This window comes from Cydia strobilella, chromosome Z, assembly GCF_947568885.1.
Source record: "Cydia strobilella chromosome Z, ilCydStro3.1, whole genome shotgun sequence".
NCBI lineage: Eukaryota > Metazoa > Arthropoda > Insecta > Lepidoptera > Tortricidae > Cydia > Cydia strobilella.
Window position 1 is genome coordinate 54,517,610 of NC_086068.1, and position 19,041 is coordinate 54,536,650.

The window sequence follows — 19,041 nt, forward strand, 5'->3', positions numbered from 1 at the left end:
ACCATAGACATAGTATATACAAGTAGTTATAGACGCGCCACCGAGCGACCGGGGGTAAGAGAAAGAATATTCATATAAAATTTAGGCAGCATAGGATTTTTTAATATATATATAAATTTCGGTATTTCGCCATCGCCTCCTACCTATGATGACAGCCGGTCGGTGATAAGGACAAATCATGGTACTATTTTCTCTTTCCTCTTATAGGAATCGCAATAAGACTATCTTTCTCTATCAAAGTGTGTCAGGCCCTTGATATACACGAAAGATACACGCAGTGTTATGTATGGAGTATAGAGTAGTAGTGCTTCCATAGTGCTATGATTTTCAAATCATTTTCAAATATTCGCTAAAAATTATGGGCGCTCGACTACTGTACCTAAGTTTCAACTAATATAATTACGAGTAGGTATTATCATTTAATACTCATAGTATTTTATATCCTTCACGCTAGCTTTAATTCCTTAACATTGAATTTGTTGTTCTATGTTTCATTAAACTTTAACCTAGTTCAAATTCACGGAAGCTTAATTGACGCTATACTTGCACTATACCCTTTTTTCATTATGCTTAAATTATAATTCAATTCAATTCAATTCAATACATTTATTTCATGTAACCAAGACACATTTTATTAGTAACACTTACAAAACTAAGGGGTTAGTGGCACGTTAGTGGGTAGGTACAGCTAGACTTAAATTTAAAACAAAATAACACTAACGGGAGAATGCAATCCCTAATATAATGTATAATATTGATTGATAATAAATTTAAAATAATGGACAAAACTTTCAAAATTTAATATTACGTTTATAGTGCGACATAAAATAGTAGAAATTAAATTAAATGTAACAAAAAATATTCCATACGAAATTGTTGCCATGTTTAAGCATTTTATGTCAAAAATGTGACAGTTACGTAGGAAGTGGAGCCCTCGATATTTTTTTACATTTTCTTGTCGGACTATAATTTAATACTTACGCAGCATGTAGGTTGTGAATTAGGTTTAATGGTTAATGGCTGAATAGAACAGTTTTTTGACTCGTTAAACCAACGTTAAACTCACTGTAATTAAAAAACAAAGCAGGTATCCATTATTAGTCTGTGGTCCCTCAGAATCTCCGATCAAAATCGACAACGGCGATAAGTCACGGCTTACACGCGCAAAATTTATTTATTTAAGGCAATTTTTCCAGTAAAAAAGATAATACGTACCCATCTAAGGCAGCCAGGCACATAAATTAATTAGTCGTGTAATTAATAATAATTATTCAAACAATTATCCTCCGTCCGTTTCGTCAAAGGTCAAATTGTCAAAAAATGTCGTGTTTGTCCATTTAAAGTCAAATTTATGTGACATTTCTGTCATATTAATGTTGTGTGATTTTATATTTACACGTATATTTAGTGTTACTCCTCAAAACGTACCTAACGATGGACAGGTTTGTACAGTCTTATATTAAGGCATATTATCCTTAAAATAATGTTATTAAGACTAACTTAATTACCTATATATTCACCTTACAGCATCAACATAGACGGTACGAGAATATCTTACATCATGCAAGAACCGGGTAACGCTAGTGGCATTTTCTCTATGCAGGTATTGTAATATTGTAATCCATTACTTAATTCGATATCGACTTATTTTAATGTAAATAATTAACACAGTGAATAGTTTTCTTGGCGATGTATTTCTTTTCAATCGATTGGCCGTAAAGTAAGCACAATAAAATGCACTTGTGGCCTCAACTTCATTATCATTATTGTATCAGTTAAAAGATGCCAAGTGAGGGACAAAGAACTCCCAAATAACCTCCACAACTACTACACTGCCTCTAGGTACTCGTAGCAGTATAATACGATCTTAATCGCATGACTATCTTCGGTGCACTATGTCGCGGCATTCACTGCTGGGTCGTAGCCTATATTCAGCATGTTTTTTTTTTAATTCTATTCAGAACCCCATGCCGTGGGATGACGACTCAGGCGCCAAATTCGTGTGCAGCTTATGCCACAAGACATTCTACAATGCTGTCGCTTTGCAAAACCACAAGAACATGCAACACGACGGGCACTGCTCGGGCAGCGACGCCGAGTTCCAGTCGGCCACGGGCCAGGCGCATAGCCAAGCAAGTACAGCTTTGTTATTACATTAGTACTTAAAATTAGGTAATTTTTCGGCCATTATCGATGAAAAAGTCTTCATTTAATTGCAGAGAAATACGGTCGCCATCTATTGGAGCGATATTGGAGCGGCCGAGGTGCTTAAAAATATCAGAACACACACTAGCGCCTTGACAATAGAGGTGTATTCAGATTTGTGAGCATCTTGGCCGCTTCGATATAACTGATGGCAACTGTACATATGATGTATGTATGTATGTAAAAAATGGTGGTCATTAGACGCAACCACAGACATAATATGTACAGATTTAACACATTTGCGGACACGAATGCTATAGCATTCGCGTAATTTTTTGTTTCCTTTGGCTTATTTTGGGCCGGGCGACTGCGGTTGTGGATGGGGCCTTCGGGCCGGGCGCCTTTGGGCGCGTGAGGGCACAGGAATGCCGCTGACCTGTATATAACTGCGGGGGGGTTGCCACTGCTGGCCGGCGCCGGCGTGGTGGCCACGAGGATGACCACCTCTATAAAAAAAAATCGCTAAGGCAACCTGAGGGGGTGGAACCTGGGGTTTTTACATCTTCTCCCGGCGTGGAGGTTGTCATGAGGGACCAGTGTGTGGTGTCGCCCTGCACACTACCTTTGAGAGAGGGAGCTTCGGCTCCAGGGCCTTTGCGTCCAAGGAGAGGACAGCTTCTGCTGCTCGTCGGTAGCTGTCGGCAGCAGGCAGTGTTCACGGTGGAATGCTTACGCGTTCGTGTCACGGCCACCATTGCTGCGAGACGGGCATACCGTGGAGGGTTTAGTCGGTATTTGGCCCCCTGGCCACGAGTCCGACATATCCGTCCTAGTTCCCCGGCTAGGCTGCCTAAATGCATTACTCCACATAAAAAAAGGTAGAAGTTTGCAACATATGCTTATACGCTTTTACAATAACGCGTGATAAATAAGGATGCGTAGTTCTCTTTGCTATATGCGTGTTTCTTGTTCCTATATGTGGACTTTTTTTCTTGCTCAATGTCACGTTAATAATGACTTTTTACCCTTTTAGAGTATGAGTGGCATCAGCAGTTACGATTACAAGTTCTATCCGTTGAAAAAACCGTACGATCCAAGCGAAATAGTAATCCAAAAGGACGGCATAACAACCAGAACATTCTCAGAAGACACCACGTTCCTCATAGTGAAGGTAGAGGGAGTCAGCATCGATGACAAGAGGCGCCGGCTCGAGGGTGTGGTCAAAAGAGCGAGGATGAAGCCGGTCAAACAGACTGTTGACTTAAGGTGAGTTCCATCCAGCACTGGAAGATATGGGGAGGGGAGGCATTTTGTGTATAGTGAAGGTACGGGGGGTCAGTCTATACTTTTATGGACAGCCTCTTGTTCGACGCTCCATAAACGCGAGCGATCTATAAGGAAGGAAGGATTAATTTATGGAACTCGTAGATTCCATAAGTTGTTGCATATTTATTTATTAATGACATTAATGTAGGGTTAGAGTATGCTGTATTGGTAACATCCATTGTCTTCTGTGCTCTTATCATAATTATTTCCCCGCACAGGGGTCCCTTCACGTGCACCTTGCCATCGACGTTGCGGCCTGACATGCAGTGTCACCAGGTGTTCTTCAACTGCTGTCAATACTCCCTTCACTACCGAGAGGAGCACACTAAGCGACGAAAGGCCGCGTTACGCTGCCAAATATGCGAGAAACGATTGGACGAAGACTTTTATCTAGGATTGAGGGCGCCGACTCGTGCGACGTTTTCATGTCGTCTATGCAATATGACGTTTCATGACAGTTTAGACTATGATGAGCACAACAGCTCCGTTCACGCTAAAGTCAAGCCTCACCAATGTTCTCTCTGCGCGAAGCGCTTCACGCAGCAAGGCGGCTTACAGCAGCACATGCGAATGCACAGCGGCGTCCGCCCATTCGCCTGCACCTTTTGCCCGAAAGCTTTCACCCAACGGGCCGGCTTGGATCAGCATCTACGCATCCACACTAAAATAAAGCCGTTCAAATGTGTTATTTGCCACAAGTGCTTCTCTCAATCCGTACATCTGCGGCAGCATATGCGCACGCATACTAACATTCAGCCGTTCGAGTGTTCGGTTTGCGGGCGGCGTTTCAAGCAGACGAGTCACTTGAATTTCCACATGCGTTCGCACGCGAATGAGTGTCAGGCGGGAGTGATGGAGAAGCTGGAGCAGTTGGCGCTGCACGGGCAGGCGTCGCCGCTGAGCCTGGCGCGGCTGCAGCCGGTGCGAGACGGAGACACGCTGTACTACGCCGCCGAGCTGGCAACGCCGGACTCTCACTACTACCAGCAGGTCGCCGAGTCCGGAAACTACCTACATATTTGAGGTAGACTATTATTAAATTGCTTGTCCTTAAACTAGGACGCAGGTTCTTATTTTGTGTAGTTGCCTGGTATGTCTTGCAATACCAAGTTTTTATCGCTCCAATGCAATTAGATAGCTGTAACAGTGCACGTAGCTTTTGAAAGTTTTGAATTAAATTATAATTTAAAGTTTTGAATGTACTTATATTAGAGTAAAAGCTTATATTTTTAATTACTAGTAAAGTATCGGATAACGCAAACTTCCATTCGTAAATTAATTGATTGATTGTAATAGGTACCATAAAAACTGATAGCTCTAGAACTTTTATAGATTCTATATTGAAAGATCCAATGACATGACTACATGAGCATGACAATGTAATTATATGGAATTTTATGTTAGTTATATGAAAGAGGTAAATACAATTTTTAATACTTATAATATTTTAGAAGCTTAAGTAATAAACTTATCTCACAATATTCAATTTTTTCAGCCTGACCTTACCATCACTTCATAACATACTATTAAAGAGCACACATTTGCAAAATACAAAACAGTTTAGCCATGACGTGTATTTTTGTTTCAGTCGATCATTCGTTAAGTTCAGTTTCACGTTTGACATTGGACTCTCTTAATGCATTGTATGACAAATCAGTTTCTCTGCAGGCCTGGTGGATTTGAAATATTAAAGAGCGTAGCTTACTGGGGTGCATGGTTAACAGCACGACATTTTTAGCATGCATGGAATATGGGATTATTCAAATAGCTTCGCGAGCTAACATAAATCAACCATTATAAGTGCCTCTCCAGTTAAGGTTTGTTGATAGTCATCTCAAGGTCACACTTAAGTACATTTATTCGCTAGTGCATTGGAGTTACATTCTCTCGGTAAGCATATGTGATATCCCTGTTCGAGTACAGTAGGCCGAAGTAGGCCGCATTGATATGCAGTTTTGTATACACATACATACCACTAAACAGGGACGATGAACTATAAGGTCGGCCGCACATCGGAAATTAATCTTTGAATTGGATTGATACTTATAGACAATTAGGTTTTGCCTGCGTAAAATTAGTAATTTGTGTAGCTTATTTTTTATCTAATTGCTTTTTATTGATTTCTTATGCAAAGTTACTTATTTGAGACAAAAAAAAATTTTGATAAAAAAAATAATGGCAATCATTAAATTTGAGCATAATATGTATATAATATGCTTACAAGTTACATCAATTATGAGGCGATGCATCGCAATTATCTCAAATATCTTACTTTCACCCCGCTTTTCACCATCTTAAAGAGATGATTTCCGGGATCAAAACGGACTCAAATTATCTCTAAGATACCGAATTTCAACTAAATCGGTTTTTCAGATTCAGATTCAGATGTTTTATTGGTAAAAGGCAGTCATTTTACAAGTCAATAAATTACATAACACATTTTAGGTAGGTACTAACTAATTATTGTTACATATTTATATTAATATTTTAAATTTACATTAATTTCATTATTATATATTTACATTCATTTCATTATTATATATTTACATTCATTTCATTATTATATATTTATATCTATAATTAATTACTTGTAATTCGTTTGGATTAGTGATGATATCTACTTTACGATTTGAAAAAATCATCAGTGTTATAAAAGGCCATGCTTAGGAGATATTGTTTAAGTTTTCTAAGAAAGATTGCATCACTTGGTGAATTTTTTATATCTGCCGGAAGAGCATTATAGATTTTAACGCCAAATACGGCGAGCGACTTGCGCGTCTTGGCCAGGCGCGCGCGCGGCGCGAGCAGCAGGTGCGGGCGGCGGCGCGCGGCGCAGCCGAGACGCTGCGCGCTGCTCATGTATGAGCTTAGATTCAGTCTGACGTACTTGCAAGCCTCAAGGATGTATATGCTATGCAAAGTTAAGATTTTGAGTTTTTTAAATAATTCTTGTGCCGGGTAATCAGCAGGTTTTCTAGCAATAACCCGGATGGCACGTTTTTGAATTTTAAAGATCTTGTCGCGATCGGCTGCGGTACACCACAAATCGATACCGTAGGTTAGAATGGAATGAAAATATCCATAGTATGCTTTCTTTATATTATCTATAGACAGACTGGGAGCCAGCCTAGATAATGCATAGGACGCTGAAGACAGCTTGTTACAAGTTTCATCTATATGTGGTTTTGCGGTTTAAGCCTGAAGAGGCAACAGACAGACACACTTTCGTCAATACGTACTAACAGCAACATCTTGATAGTTTTCACTCACCATCGGTGGATAATATGTCTGCAATGAGGGTTTTCGAATTGTCATAAACTGAAATAGAAGAAGTCACCAAGCCCTCTGGCGGACGAGGCCAGAACCGAACCGGCGTCTTCAGCTTTAATTACGCGGCTAATGCCCTGACCACTATGCCAGGGTCCCATTTATGATATTAGTATAGATAGTAATGTGACTAGCGTTACTTAAAACACAAATCAGAATATTTCTTAAAATAATTTGATTATTCCCTTTATTTTTCAATTCTTAGGTAGGTGTGTAGGAATTGTCAGTAAACAGTGTGTACACTGAACATTGACTAAGTACATCTGCTAGGCACCTATATGGAGAAGGCGACTATAAATACCGATTTTTCTTGCCTAACGATATTTGCTTTTCGCCACGCTTTTAGCTAACCCTCGGCTTTGGGCTAGGCGTGTCGGTTTGTTTATGAATCCAGACTTTTTAAACACTATGAGTATGAGAAGTCGTGACTGTGTGTTCTTAAAGGTGGTTTAATATCCCGTTCAATTTTAATTGGTTTGCACGCCTAAAATATACTCATATTCCCGTAATTATACTCATAGGTATTACCTACTTGAAGTTTTCGTCCGTGCGTGTTGGTGGTTGTAGAATCATTTGTAGGTAGGTTGAATGAAAGATGGTATTCAAATTCAAACGTGGGCTATGTGCGACCGGCCTAACAGTGACGTACCTACACCCGGCAATGTTTCTATTAATGAGCTCTAATTTTACGCCTTATTACCACATTCATAAGTGCGAAATCACAAACAAGACTTGCAGCACAGTACGCGCGATGATTTATTATTTAGCACCGCACATTTATACTTACACGTATTTTAATACTGATGTGTCTGTTTTCGACGAAACGCTGTAATGGTAGTGTCGTTTAGGTTTTTAACCTGGCATTATGGAGGAATACTGATATTTTTCCATCATAAACGAAAAAATATTAACGTCGGTTGGTAGATTTTCGGAAGTTCCTAGAAATAGCGATAGGTGTCTAATTAAGAAAACGATTTTCTCGCGAATCTTCCCAATGTTGATTTATTCCTCTCCTTTTATTCGGAAGTCGAAATTATCTCATACCAATTTCATTACAATAAATATTTATAGAAATAGTCGTAGTTCAGTGGATAAGGAAAATGATTCGATCAAAGAGATATCAACCAGTCATTCAAACAGGTCCAAGGTTTGACGCAACGAAATCTACTTAAGTATAAGGCGCGCTTCGGAAGGCGGAAAAGGTATCTAAAGGAAACACGGTAGACTGGGATTACTGTTATTGCCGAAAAAAGTAGATTATTTGTATAGGTTTGACACCGCTGCTGACAATACAAATAAATTCAGAGATGTCACATAAAGGGGCCCACTGACTATCAGTCCGCCGGACGATATCGGCTTGTCAGTTGTTCGGAACTATCAAATTTTGGTTCTAACTGACAGGCCGATATCGTCCGGTGGACTGATAGTCAGTGGACCCCTTAAAATATGAGTGATGCAATATGAATAATAAACCGAGCTAGGAAATCGGAGTAAACATCAAAAGAATCAAATAAACGAAGTCTGTGGCAGAATTTCAAGTGAGGTAAAAACCTCCGTGTCGTAATAAGTATCATTTGGACGAGGGTACAACTGCAAACAGCCACGAACACCACACATTTATGTAAAAGTGTACGGCATGTGTTACTGTCTTCCTCTGTTTTACTGGTTTAGAAAGATATAGGGCTATGTGTCGTGCAGGCGTACGTTTCATTTCGTCGGGTGCTTGGGGCTCGTTATCCGCGCGTTTGGTGTGTACATAACGAAGCCGAAAACGATGTGACAAGGGAAAAGCGTGGACCTTGTTACGGGCTATACTTAAATTACAGATACTTAAATTTAATGAGAGGATGAGAGGTCGACAGTTGACCAATTTGAATATGAAATAGCTTACAGTGATACAAATGCTTTTTCAATAAAATTACACTTATTTAGTAACTAGCGTCCCGCCCCGGCTTAGCACGGGTTACATAAAACCAAATTATACACCTTAATTTTCCTCAAGAATCACTCTATTGATAGGTGAAAACCGCATGTAAATCCGGTTACCTAGTAGTTTTTGAGTTTATCGCGAGCATACAGACATACATACGCGGCGGGGGACTTTGTTCTATAACATGTAGTGATGACGCATATTCTTTTAGAATAGAAAAAACATTATTCTCACAACCCTATTTAGGTAATAACAAGTACCTAGTTAATGGGGAAAATAACTTAAAATTATATTATCATATCATTATAGAGTTAGACCAAGAAAAGTCTGCAGCGATTTTGATAGCATACGCAGTGCAAGTGTTAATTTAAACGTCAAACGTCTATGAAATTATGACGTATAAATAACACTTGCACTGCGTTTGCTATCTAAATCCCTGCAGACTTTTCTTGGTCTAACTCTATTAACATTTTTACAAAAAAACTTCTAACTACATATACTAGTCGCACTTGTTAGTAGTACAGATATTGTGTACATGATGTATAGTTTGTCAAAGGACTGTCTCATTTCAAACATAGACAGAGAGAATCATACTATCTTTGTCTTACACTAGTACTAGCACCAAAAAGAAAGGTATGAGTATAATTTTACTGGTTGTTACTGACTGACAAATTGGTCTGACCAAGTATATATTTTCAATGTATATATTACCATGTGTTGCTGAATAAACTATTATCTATCTATCTTTCATAAAACTTTCATAATGTTTGAATGTTCCAATAGTAAGTACGCGGAATTATCTCTGCTCCGGGACCGTGCACGACGACAGCGCCACACAGCGGTTGCAACTATAGAACTATTATACAGTGTGGAAAGAATGAATGGGCCCTGGCGGGAAAGTACCTCAAAACCTTAAGTTAGCTTATTTTGCTTAAAGGGAACATTCTTTTATTTTAGAAAATAAACAAAAACTGCATTCAAAGACTATTCAGTTTTGGGGTTCCGTACCCAAAGGGTAAAAACGGGACCCCATTACTAAGACTCCGCTGTCCGTCTGTCTGTTACCAGGCTGTATCCGATGAACCGTAAATTTTCACAGATGATGTATTTCTGTTGCCGCTACAACAACAAATACTAAAAAATACGGAACCCTCGGTGGGAGAGTCCGGATCGCTCTTGGCCGGTTTATTTTATTTTATTTTGCTTGTCTAAAAATATTCTTTAAATACTAAATATTCGATTTTATGGATATTTTGTACCACAGTGAGTGAAGGTCTATCTTGGAGAAATGTTATCATTAACATTAACTGTATCGAATAATATAATAAAATAACGTTTTTTTTTTTCGTCTGTTCGATTCCCGGGTGAACCAAGCGATTTTCAAAAAATCTATGAATGCGTATATTTGTTAAGTTTTTGTGTAAATTGGTTTATATGACGATATTTGCTAATGAAGTCGGAAAAAAATCACGCTGGCTAAGGGCTTTAATCGAAAACGCTGCACAATCCGTTTGAGATATAACAACACAATGTATGGTGGAATTGTTTCTTTTTCATTGGTCTACAAAAAAGTCCGCGATGGTGTATGTTTATCTTTTAAGGATAACTTACTGTACCCAATATAATATAAAATATATGTGTCATAATATGTTGTATTTGCAAAACTATTTACACGGATACATTATTAATAATTATAAAATTAAATACGTTAGTTATATTAAGCATTTCACACAGTTTACAATGATCCCTTATACCATACAATTTAAATGATTATCTCAGGAGTAAACGTAAATTAAAGTTCCATTTCGAGCCATATAACTTATATGAAATGTTAAAGACGCTAGCTACCGTTAGTTGCCTATTTTTACCACCTTATCTCGCTGCGATCGCTTTACTTACCCCCACCATGCACTACGCGGGGTGTCATTGTTCCTCGCTCGTACAAATCTTGAAAGCCTCGATTAATATGAATGTGCACGAGTGCACTAATCTCTGGAATGCATAAAGGATTTTATTGCTTCAAAGTTTTAAAGGACATGGCGTTTTATATTGTTAGTAATTTATGGTGTGTTACGTAGTTATATCTATCTTTGGGCAGTGCGTTTTGGAGGGTCTGCCATCTTGTGGCCACATATCATAAACATGTACTACATTGCCAAAGTATCATATCATATCATTTATTCCATTGTAATCATGTTCATTTGTACATACTGGTCTTACATATTGGTCAAGTAGGTACATGATACCCTGCTAGGGTGTACAATATTGGATCTTAAACTACTTATTTTGAACTTATACCTAGTTTTAATTTCTTATATAAACTTTAAATAAAATAGAATTGTCAAAAAAATAAAAATAACAATAATAATAAGATAAAACTAATTCATGCGTTAATCATTAATAATCATAAATTATATATTATTTCATAAATTTCATAAAGTAAGTGCTGTCATCTTCCGTTCTCGTACGTTTTCTTGTGCATAGTAGGTTCTACCATCTTTTGATCTACATCGCAAGCATAAACTTCACATTTAGGCCTTGCCCCAAAAATCTGACGGCTCCTGTGCTGCTGCCCCTCATACAGTACCGGCCAATAATATATCACCATTGAGTGTTTTTGTATGAGCTTGTATAGAGTAAACAATATAGGTTAGTTTGTAGATTGCATATTTTACTGGTCATTTTATACAAATATATGATGAATATTGCAATGAAATACTGGTAATTACAATAGGGTACTCAGCATATTACTAAAAAACCTCTAGTAAAAAAATGAAGTTAACAATACATTTAAAAAAACCTCTAAGAAAAAACCATTACATGAGACCAATTTTTCTCATCGCCTGTACAAAGGAATACTACTAGACTACCTAAAGCAGTGAGGTGGGAGTCACTCACAAATATAAAAAAAAGTTATACCGTAAAAACATGGAGGTGATATATTATTGGCCGGTACTGTAGTTCAGGCACGCTCCCTATTCCCAATATAATAACACTCTAAAATAATATAGAGATTATTAATCGCTTTAAATGAGAAAAAAAAACAAACGCTGTCGCGAATCTGCGCGTTATGCCTTTGAATTGAAAATAAAACAAGTTCGTGAAGCTTCTTAATCTTCTTATACAGTACTTTTAGCAATAAAGCCTCGGTGTAGCAAGACTAACGACAACAACTGACCTTCGGTGGACTTTATATCTTAGTGATAAGGTTTACGAATTGTTAGTTAACAGTGGCTGGACCGTGGTAGTTTTTCTGGAGCAAACTTCGTAAGTAAATACCATTTACCTGTTCCTGTAAAGTTTAATTAAAAATAAAGAAGTGTATATTCTTGTAAGAAATCTCGGTTTGTGCTGTTTTAATAGATCACTTGATTTCCAAATTCAAACAAAGAAAATTAATTAACCGACTTCAAAAAGGAGGAGGTTATCAATTTGACCGTATTTTTTTGTATGTATGTTACCTCAGATCTCCGTTATTTCTGAGCCGATTTGGAAAATCATTTTTTTGTTTGAATGTATATAGTCCCTAGTTGGTCCCGTTTTTGTAAAAACCCAGTTTTGATGACGCTTCATCAAATTAGGAATCTAGGAAACTCTTCTAATCTTATAGGCATACATATATATACCGGGTTTAGTATTTTCATTAACAAACCAAGCACTTTCATCTAAAACAGTACCATTTGATGAATTGGAACTACTGATGATGACCAGAACGGGATTCTTTAACAACGCATATTTCAATTTTGGCGATTTAAGTCCTCTTCGTTATATTTGTTAAACACAAGTAAGTTCTGAAGGAACATTTGTCTTAAGGTCTAATTCTGATGATGGGTTCCAACTCCTCAAATCTATATAGCTTAGATCCGGACCTTGAAACTTACCCAAAGTGCAAAAATGTTTAGTGACAGTTTGGCCAGACAGATGAAGAAACACCAAAAATGGAAAAATAAAATTAATGTAAAAAAAAAGTAAAACCGACTTCAAATGGGAAAAAATAAAATATTATCTCGTTTTATACGCGCTACCAAACTGATACGATTGAAGTCGGTGCTAAGCTAAATAGTGACAATACTGGTTCTTTTGTTCTTATCAAACTATACCAGGGCACCGACTTCAAACGTATCAGTTTGCTAGCGCATATAAAACGGGTAATATTCTATTTTTTCCCGTTTGAAGTCGGTTTTACTATTTTTTTAGATTTTTTTTTATTTAGAATTATTAATGTCAAACCCGACGCCAAGTATTAGATGGGACAAGGGAAAGAAGAAGAAGAAGAAGAAGATAATTTTAGGGCTATGGGATATAAAACAAGACCTGCCTAATAAAATGGTACTTATACAATTTTATTTTCGGCAGACGGTGACTCGCCCCTACAAAAAGCCACATCTAAGATGGCTCAAGGGCAACACCGCGGTTGAAGTTAGAGAGGTCTCACTAGACTTTAAACATATAGCCAACTCGCCACTTAAGTTTCCACATCTACCCTCGAGAACGCAGCTCTCGAGACTCCACTCTGGACGGCCGGCTAAGGTAAGCGGATACGTGGGGTCGCTACTCCCCAATAGCTTGCCACAAGCTGCCCTGCGTTGACTGATTGCACTGGAAAAACCAGCGGGCGATGGGCTCGTCACATCTCTACTACGCCCTTAAAAAGCAATTATACCATCCTATTTATACGGTTCAAATTCATGTAACAGACCATTCGGAGATAACTCGTTTTGTTATCTCCAAAAAAGTTAACCTGAATGTGGTCGGCCTATCGTACTACATAAAGAATTGAACGGAAAGTAACCTAAAACCTGATTTACCAACCTACTATCACCCAAACGTGTTATTTCCGAATGAGCTGTAACATGAAATTGAATCACATAAATAGGATGCTAAAATTATTTATTATACTTACCAATGATTTATTATAACTCAAGGTAAGTTATACGCGTTCCAAAATTGAAGCGCTTACCTTGTGACAAATTGTACAAGTTGCCTTTAGTCGCACCTGGGCAAGCGAGAAATGTGCACGTGCTAACGAGCTCCCGCTCACCGAAAGAGAAAGAGACAAGTTCATGTTTAACAACGAGTATGACAAAGATGAATGCGTATATGAGCTAGACTAGAAATAGTGAAACGCTTGAATGCCTTTAATTTTAATGTCGCTCTGCCATTTTTCATATTTTCTATTTGCGACGTTAAATTTTAAAATTGGATTTCTAGTTATTGCTTCAAATGTTCGCGTCAAAGAAAGGAAATTGCAAATGTCAAATAGCACTTTATAGGTTTGAGCGTAGATTTTAAATATCAAAAGCAATATAAACGATTTCTTTTTATACAGTTTTAAAAGGTTTTCATTTTCCATACAGACAAACAATAGTTATTTGTTATACAAGGGTGCAAAGTTGTATTTTACCCGCGAGTGTGGAATTGAAACACGAGCAAGCGGAAGGATTCTATAGTTGAACCAGGAGCGAAGCGAGTGGTTCTAAAATAGAATCCTGAGCGTAGCGAGTGTTTTAAGGCGGTTCCCTGAGCCAGAAGAGCGAAAATCTTCTTATATGTACCTGTTTTTCTAAGAGACGTTGATTTTCGTAGACGTGGAAAAAATATATGTAGTTCTTGACTATATTATCTTTAATATCATAGCTTCCGATACACGAATTATGACACTTCGCTCGATACAATTATTTCCCAAAGTAACCTCTAACTCGGACTTTTAATCCAACTTTACTCGGTTATTTATTATGTGATACTATAAACAAAAAAAGAAGAAAAAACAATCTTAACTTAAATAGTAATTTCATAGCTTTCGAATTTCGATCTTGTAGGGTAACGTTTTTAAAATAAATAAAAATCGACAAAATTCGATCAAAATTGACACTTGGCGCGCATGATCTTTCCCGTTCTTTCTTGCGAAATGTGACAGAGACAGCGGCAAACCGATGGAACGGCCTTAACACACAAGAAGTAAAATACATTTGCACCCGTGTGTAACACAAAACTTTTCCCCTCACTATAGTGAGGAAAGTGCAACATCCACAGGCGTTAGATCATCTTCATCACTGGAATAACTCATTTTTTACGATAATACGATATTATAACAGAAAACTCTGGAAGTTGTGTATTTTTACGTGTCGGAGTCGGTGAGAAAATTTTTGTTGACAATGTTGACATTTCTTCGACTCAACTTGTTGTGTGTTTAGAACTACATTCAACAACAAATGTTTTTTATGGAATTTAAGGTTTATGACTTAAAATCATTAAATAAAGCTAAATTTGGTATTTTTTATTAAATTCTCAAACCATTTATTTAATGATAATTAATATCGAACGAACCATTATTATGAGCGTTTTACGTTTTGTTATCTGTCAAAAGCTCCTTAAACACGCTCTATCCAAGGTCAAATTACTTTCCCCACTAGTGGACAAAATGCGTTTTTCCCCGCTTGTTTTAAAGGATAAAAGACGGCTTTCTGAGCTAGTGAGGGGAAAATAAATATCCATGTTCATTGAGTTTTTTTGTAATTTTTCCGAGCAAATATGTAAAATAAAACCGGCCAAGTGCGAGTTGGACTTTATGTGAAAAACTACATGTCTTTAAAAACCCGTAGGAGTTGGATCAAAAACTAAGTAAGTAAGTCGGACTCACGCTTGACCGCACATTTCTAATAGGTTTTCATGTTATCTAAGGGTGGGGGGGCGGTCAGGACAGACAGATAGACGCACGAGTGATCCTATAAGGGTTCCGTTTTTTCCTTTTGAGGTACAGAACCCTAAAAATAAAAAGCTCTATATGTTGAGCTGTTATTGCAGCTTAAATAAGTTTATCTAGGTTTATTTTCTAAAAATGTTACGTTTAAAGCCATAATTAAACTTTAAACATTAAGAAAAGCAAATCTTCCTTTGATAAGTAAAGTTACGGACATATCTGCTTGGTATTCTGCCCACACCATTAGCGAACCAGAATTTCGTATTAGTAGCGCGAGAATACAGTAAACAATTGAATGATCTTTTCAACGGCTGTTACAGCTTTTATACATGGTGGCAGTATTCAGCCATACATCAGCCTTTTTAGATAACCAGTGCTGACAAATGGGTGTTATAAGTCACTTGGAAGTCAAGGTCCTTTTGATCATGATAAGTATTAACAAGGTTGAGGGCAACGTGAATTATACAGCTTTAGTTTCTTAGTTTTTAATCGCTGGTGGTAATCATTATTCTTTGTCGAAAAATAATAATAGATATATGGAGCCCACTAGGATTTATCAGTTGAACAATGATAAAGCTTAATGGAATAAATGCCCATAAAAATACTTTAGGATGCCGCGGCATGTCTGAGACGACATTGAAATTGCTAAAGTAACTTCATTAAATTTGACGTGGAAGTCACACGACACAACACACAGATTTTATGAATATGACTTTATTGTAATCGGATAAAAATGTGACGGTTGTCGATAAGGTTGATTTGTAATTGAAGCTATATGGAAATAGCGCCTTACTGACAAGCGACAATAAGTACCCTTTTGATTGAAAATGGCACAAATGGAGTGAACAAACTTGTTATGCGTATTTTATTATGCTTTAGCGCTCTTAATTCGCATCCAAACATTTGAAAGTTTTTAAAGTGAAGTTAACCAATTTAATGACAAATCATCATGGTGGATGTGGCCATTTTGGAGCTAACGGCCATCATAAAATCTCCGTCACAGGCCGCGGCTGCGATTTATGATCTTTACTGAAACTGCTTGTGTATTCTGATTCTTTGTGTTTGCGGGCGACAGCGAGCCAATGTAGCGTGACCCCTGGTGTCTGGACTGTCTGGCCAGGGAATCGGATCCACTCCTCCCTTCGACGAAACAGGATAAAAATAAAATAGCAGTAATTCCTTAGTTAAAAAACCGGCCAAGTGCGAGTCGGACTCGCGCACGAAGGGTTCCGTACTATTACGCAAAAAACGGCAAAAAAATCACGTTTGTTGTATGGGAGCCCCGCTTGAATATTTATTTTATTCTGTTTTTAGTATTTGTTGTTATAGCGGCAACAGAAATACATCATCTGTAAAAAAGCGGCTTAGTGACAGACGGACAGACGGACAGACGGACAGCGAAGTCTTAGTAATAGGGTCCCGTATTTACCCCTTGGGTACGGAATCCTAAAAATGTCACTATACCAATGCAATGGCATATATATGGCATGCCATCTTTATAATACTAAACGGCCTTGCTCCGCTTACTAAGACTCCGCTGTCTGTCTGTCTGTCTGTCCGTCTTTCACCAGGCTATATCTCATGAACCGTGATAGCTAGACAGTTGAAATTTTCACAGATGATGTATTTCTATTGCCGCTATAACAACAAATACTAAAAACAGAATAAAATAAATATTTAAGTGGGGTTCCCATACAACAAACGTGATTTTTTTGCCGTTTTTTGTTACGAAAGCCTTTTCGTGCGTGAGTCCGACTCGCACTTGACGGTTTTTCTGTGTTTTGCAACGTTAGCATGGAGCTGTTGTTAACAAGTCGTGTAAGTCGCAAAGTCATAACAACTCAAGTATGACAAACTTAGTTGCCTTATTTCGGCTCGATACCTACGAGTATTTGGGTCATTTGTGGGTCATAGGAGAGATGGGGTATTACTGAAATTGCCAACTAGGACCATGACGTAAGTAAGATGCAAGTTTGTGAATTTGAATGTGAATTGACATTTTGGTGTAAGTTTCGTGGTCTCATGGGCAGGATTTCTCCTGGCCGGCTAATGTTTTTTGAGGATGAGGGAAGGAATAATTTTATCCACTTTATAGGCCCTTATTGCAGAACTTTATTGTAAGATAATACTTCGGCATTTTGTTAAAGTATGCAAGATCCTGTTGGGAATTTTTCAAACGTGTAATTAATGTCATTAACCACTTGAATGCCCGCGATTCAAAAAAAGTTGCTGTGAAGTGCCCAAGATTTACCGCGCGCCAGCGCACCATGTCATGTTTTGTTAATAAATCGATTGCTTGGCTTTCCCTGAACTTTTTGTTATTTGTTTATATAAATAAAGAAATAGCCCGTTTCAATAATTAATAGTAAAATTTTACATACCTATCGTAACGAGTGCCGGCAAATCCCACAACTTCAAACCACAAATAAACTTAACACAAATACACTCACATGTCACACTTCACAACTAAAGGGGCCCACTGACTATCAGTCCGCCCACGTCCGCCGGACGATATCGGCCTGTCAGTTAGAACAAAAATTTGACAGTTCCGAACAACTGACAAGCCGATATCGTCCGGCGGACTGGTAGTCAGTGGCCCCCTTAAGTAAATTAGTAGTGTTCTGCGGATTTTTTGAAAATTATCTTGATACCTACAGTTTATGTATAGGCACCTCCATTTCTGATACAGACCACGTAGTGAAAGTTTGTTGAAATCTTTAGATGGATATTCTTTGTTATTTTTAGGCATCGAATATTTTCTTCATGTATCTATTCAGGTACATTGTTTGCTTTAGTTATCAATGGTACATATATAACTAAATTCAAGAGAAATTATTTTGCATGACCTTTAACGCAGCGTACTACGTAGGCGAACAACACGCGAACGCGGCGCGGAGCGGGGTGAATCAATCCTTTGATACCTATGGAAGTGTCCTACGTGGGCGATCTCGTTGCGAACGCGAACGCCGTGGGCCCGCCGCGCCGCGCCGCTTCGCTTCGCGTTCGCACGTGTTCGCCTACGTAAGACGCAGCGTAAGGCACGTTATGCGTTGGCTGGCATACTGTTAACCTTAAAAAGTATGTATGTATGTATGTATAAACTCTTTATTGTAGAACACAAATATGGCACAGAAATAGGCAGTACAAAGGCGAACTTATCCCTTTAAGGGATTTCTTCCAGTTAACCTTTGAGTAGATGAGAATTGATGAAGAACGCAAAGTAATGCAAATACGAGTACTATTCTACCGTAATAACGGAGAAACAACCAATTTTGGTTCAAATGTGTCAGAAGCAATCGGAGTCATTCTCATCCGACGGACATATTCACGCCGGCGTACCCTTTCGGAACTTTACAATTAATTTTCTTTTACCAACCTTGGTACGCAACGGAAAGGTACAACCATGGAAATTTTACTAGGCGAATATTTCGTCAGCCGAAAAGAGTGATTGGTCGCTTTTATACTTTACCGTACACGTCAACCGTCACATCATGCTACAGTCGCGACGCGATAAATGTACGACATTGTATAAGGTCATTTTAATTCACAGTGGACTATTCCATCGTCCGCTATTCTTAAAATTTTAGGCAAAAACCAATTTCTTATACAGCAA

General features: G+C 38.0%; 2 protein-coding genes across 6 annotated transcripts in view; one reads left to right on the top strand and one right to left on the bottom strand.

Annotated features, from left to right (window-relative positions):
- Positions 1-19,041, bottom strand: part of LOC134755153 (GTPase-activating Rap/Ran-GAP domain-like protein 3) — a 125,813-nt gene that overhangs the window by 83,894 nt on the left and 22,878 nt on the right. The window lies entirely within an intron of this gene.
- Positions 1,525-4,553, top strand: LOC134755016 (zinc finger protein 135-like). The gene is made up of 4 exons (XM_063691494.1): positions 1,525-1,603; positions 1,962-2,132; positions 3,179-3,411; positions 3,690-4,553. The coding sequence occupies exons 1-4, from the start codon at positions 1,562-1,564 to the stop codon at positions 4,492-4,494; spliced, it is 1,251 nt and encodes a 416-aa protein (XP_063547564.1). The 5' UTR covers positions 1,525-1,561; the 3' UTR covers positions 4,495-4,553.

What these genes read in the sequence shown, in the direction of transcription:
- LOC134755016 (XM_063691494.1), top strand. Translation starts at nt 1,562, where the DNA reads ATGCAAGAACCGGGTAACGCTAGTGGCATTTTCTCTATGCAG. An exon ending in GTGGCATTTTCTCTATGCAG is followed by an intron (nt 1,604 to 1,961) that starts GTATTGTAATAT and finishes AATTCTATTCAG; the next exon opens with AACCCCATGCCGTGGGATGA. An exon ending in CGGGCCAGGCGCATAGCCAA is followed by an intron (nt 2,133 to 3,178) that starts GCAAGTACAGCT and finishes TTACCCTTTTAG; the next exon opens with AGTATGAGTGGCATCAGCAG.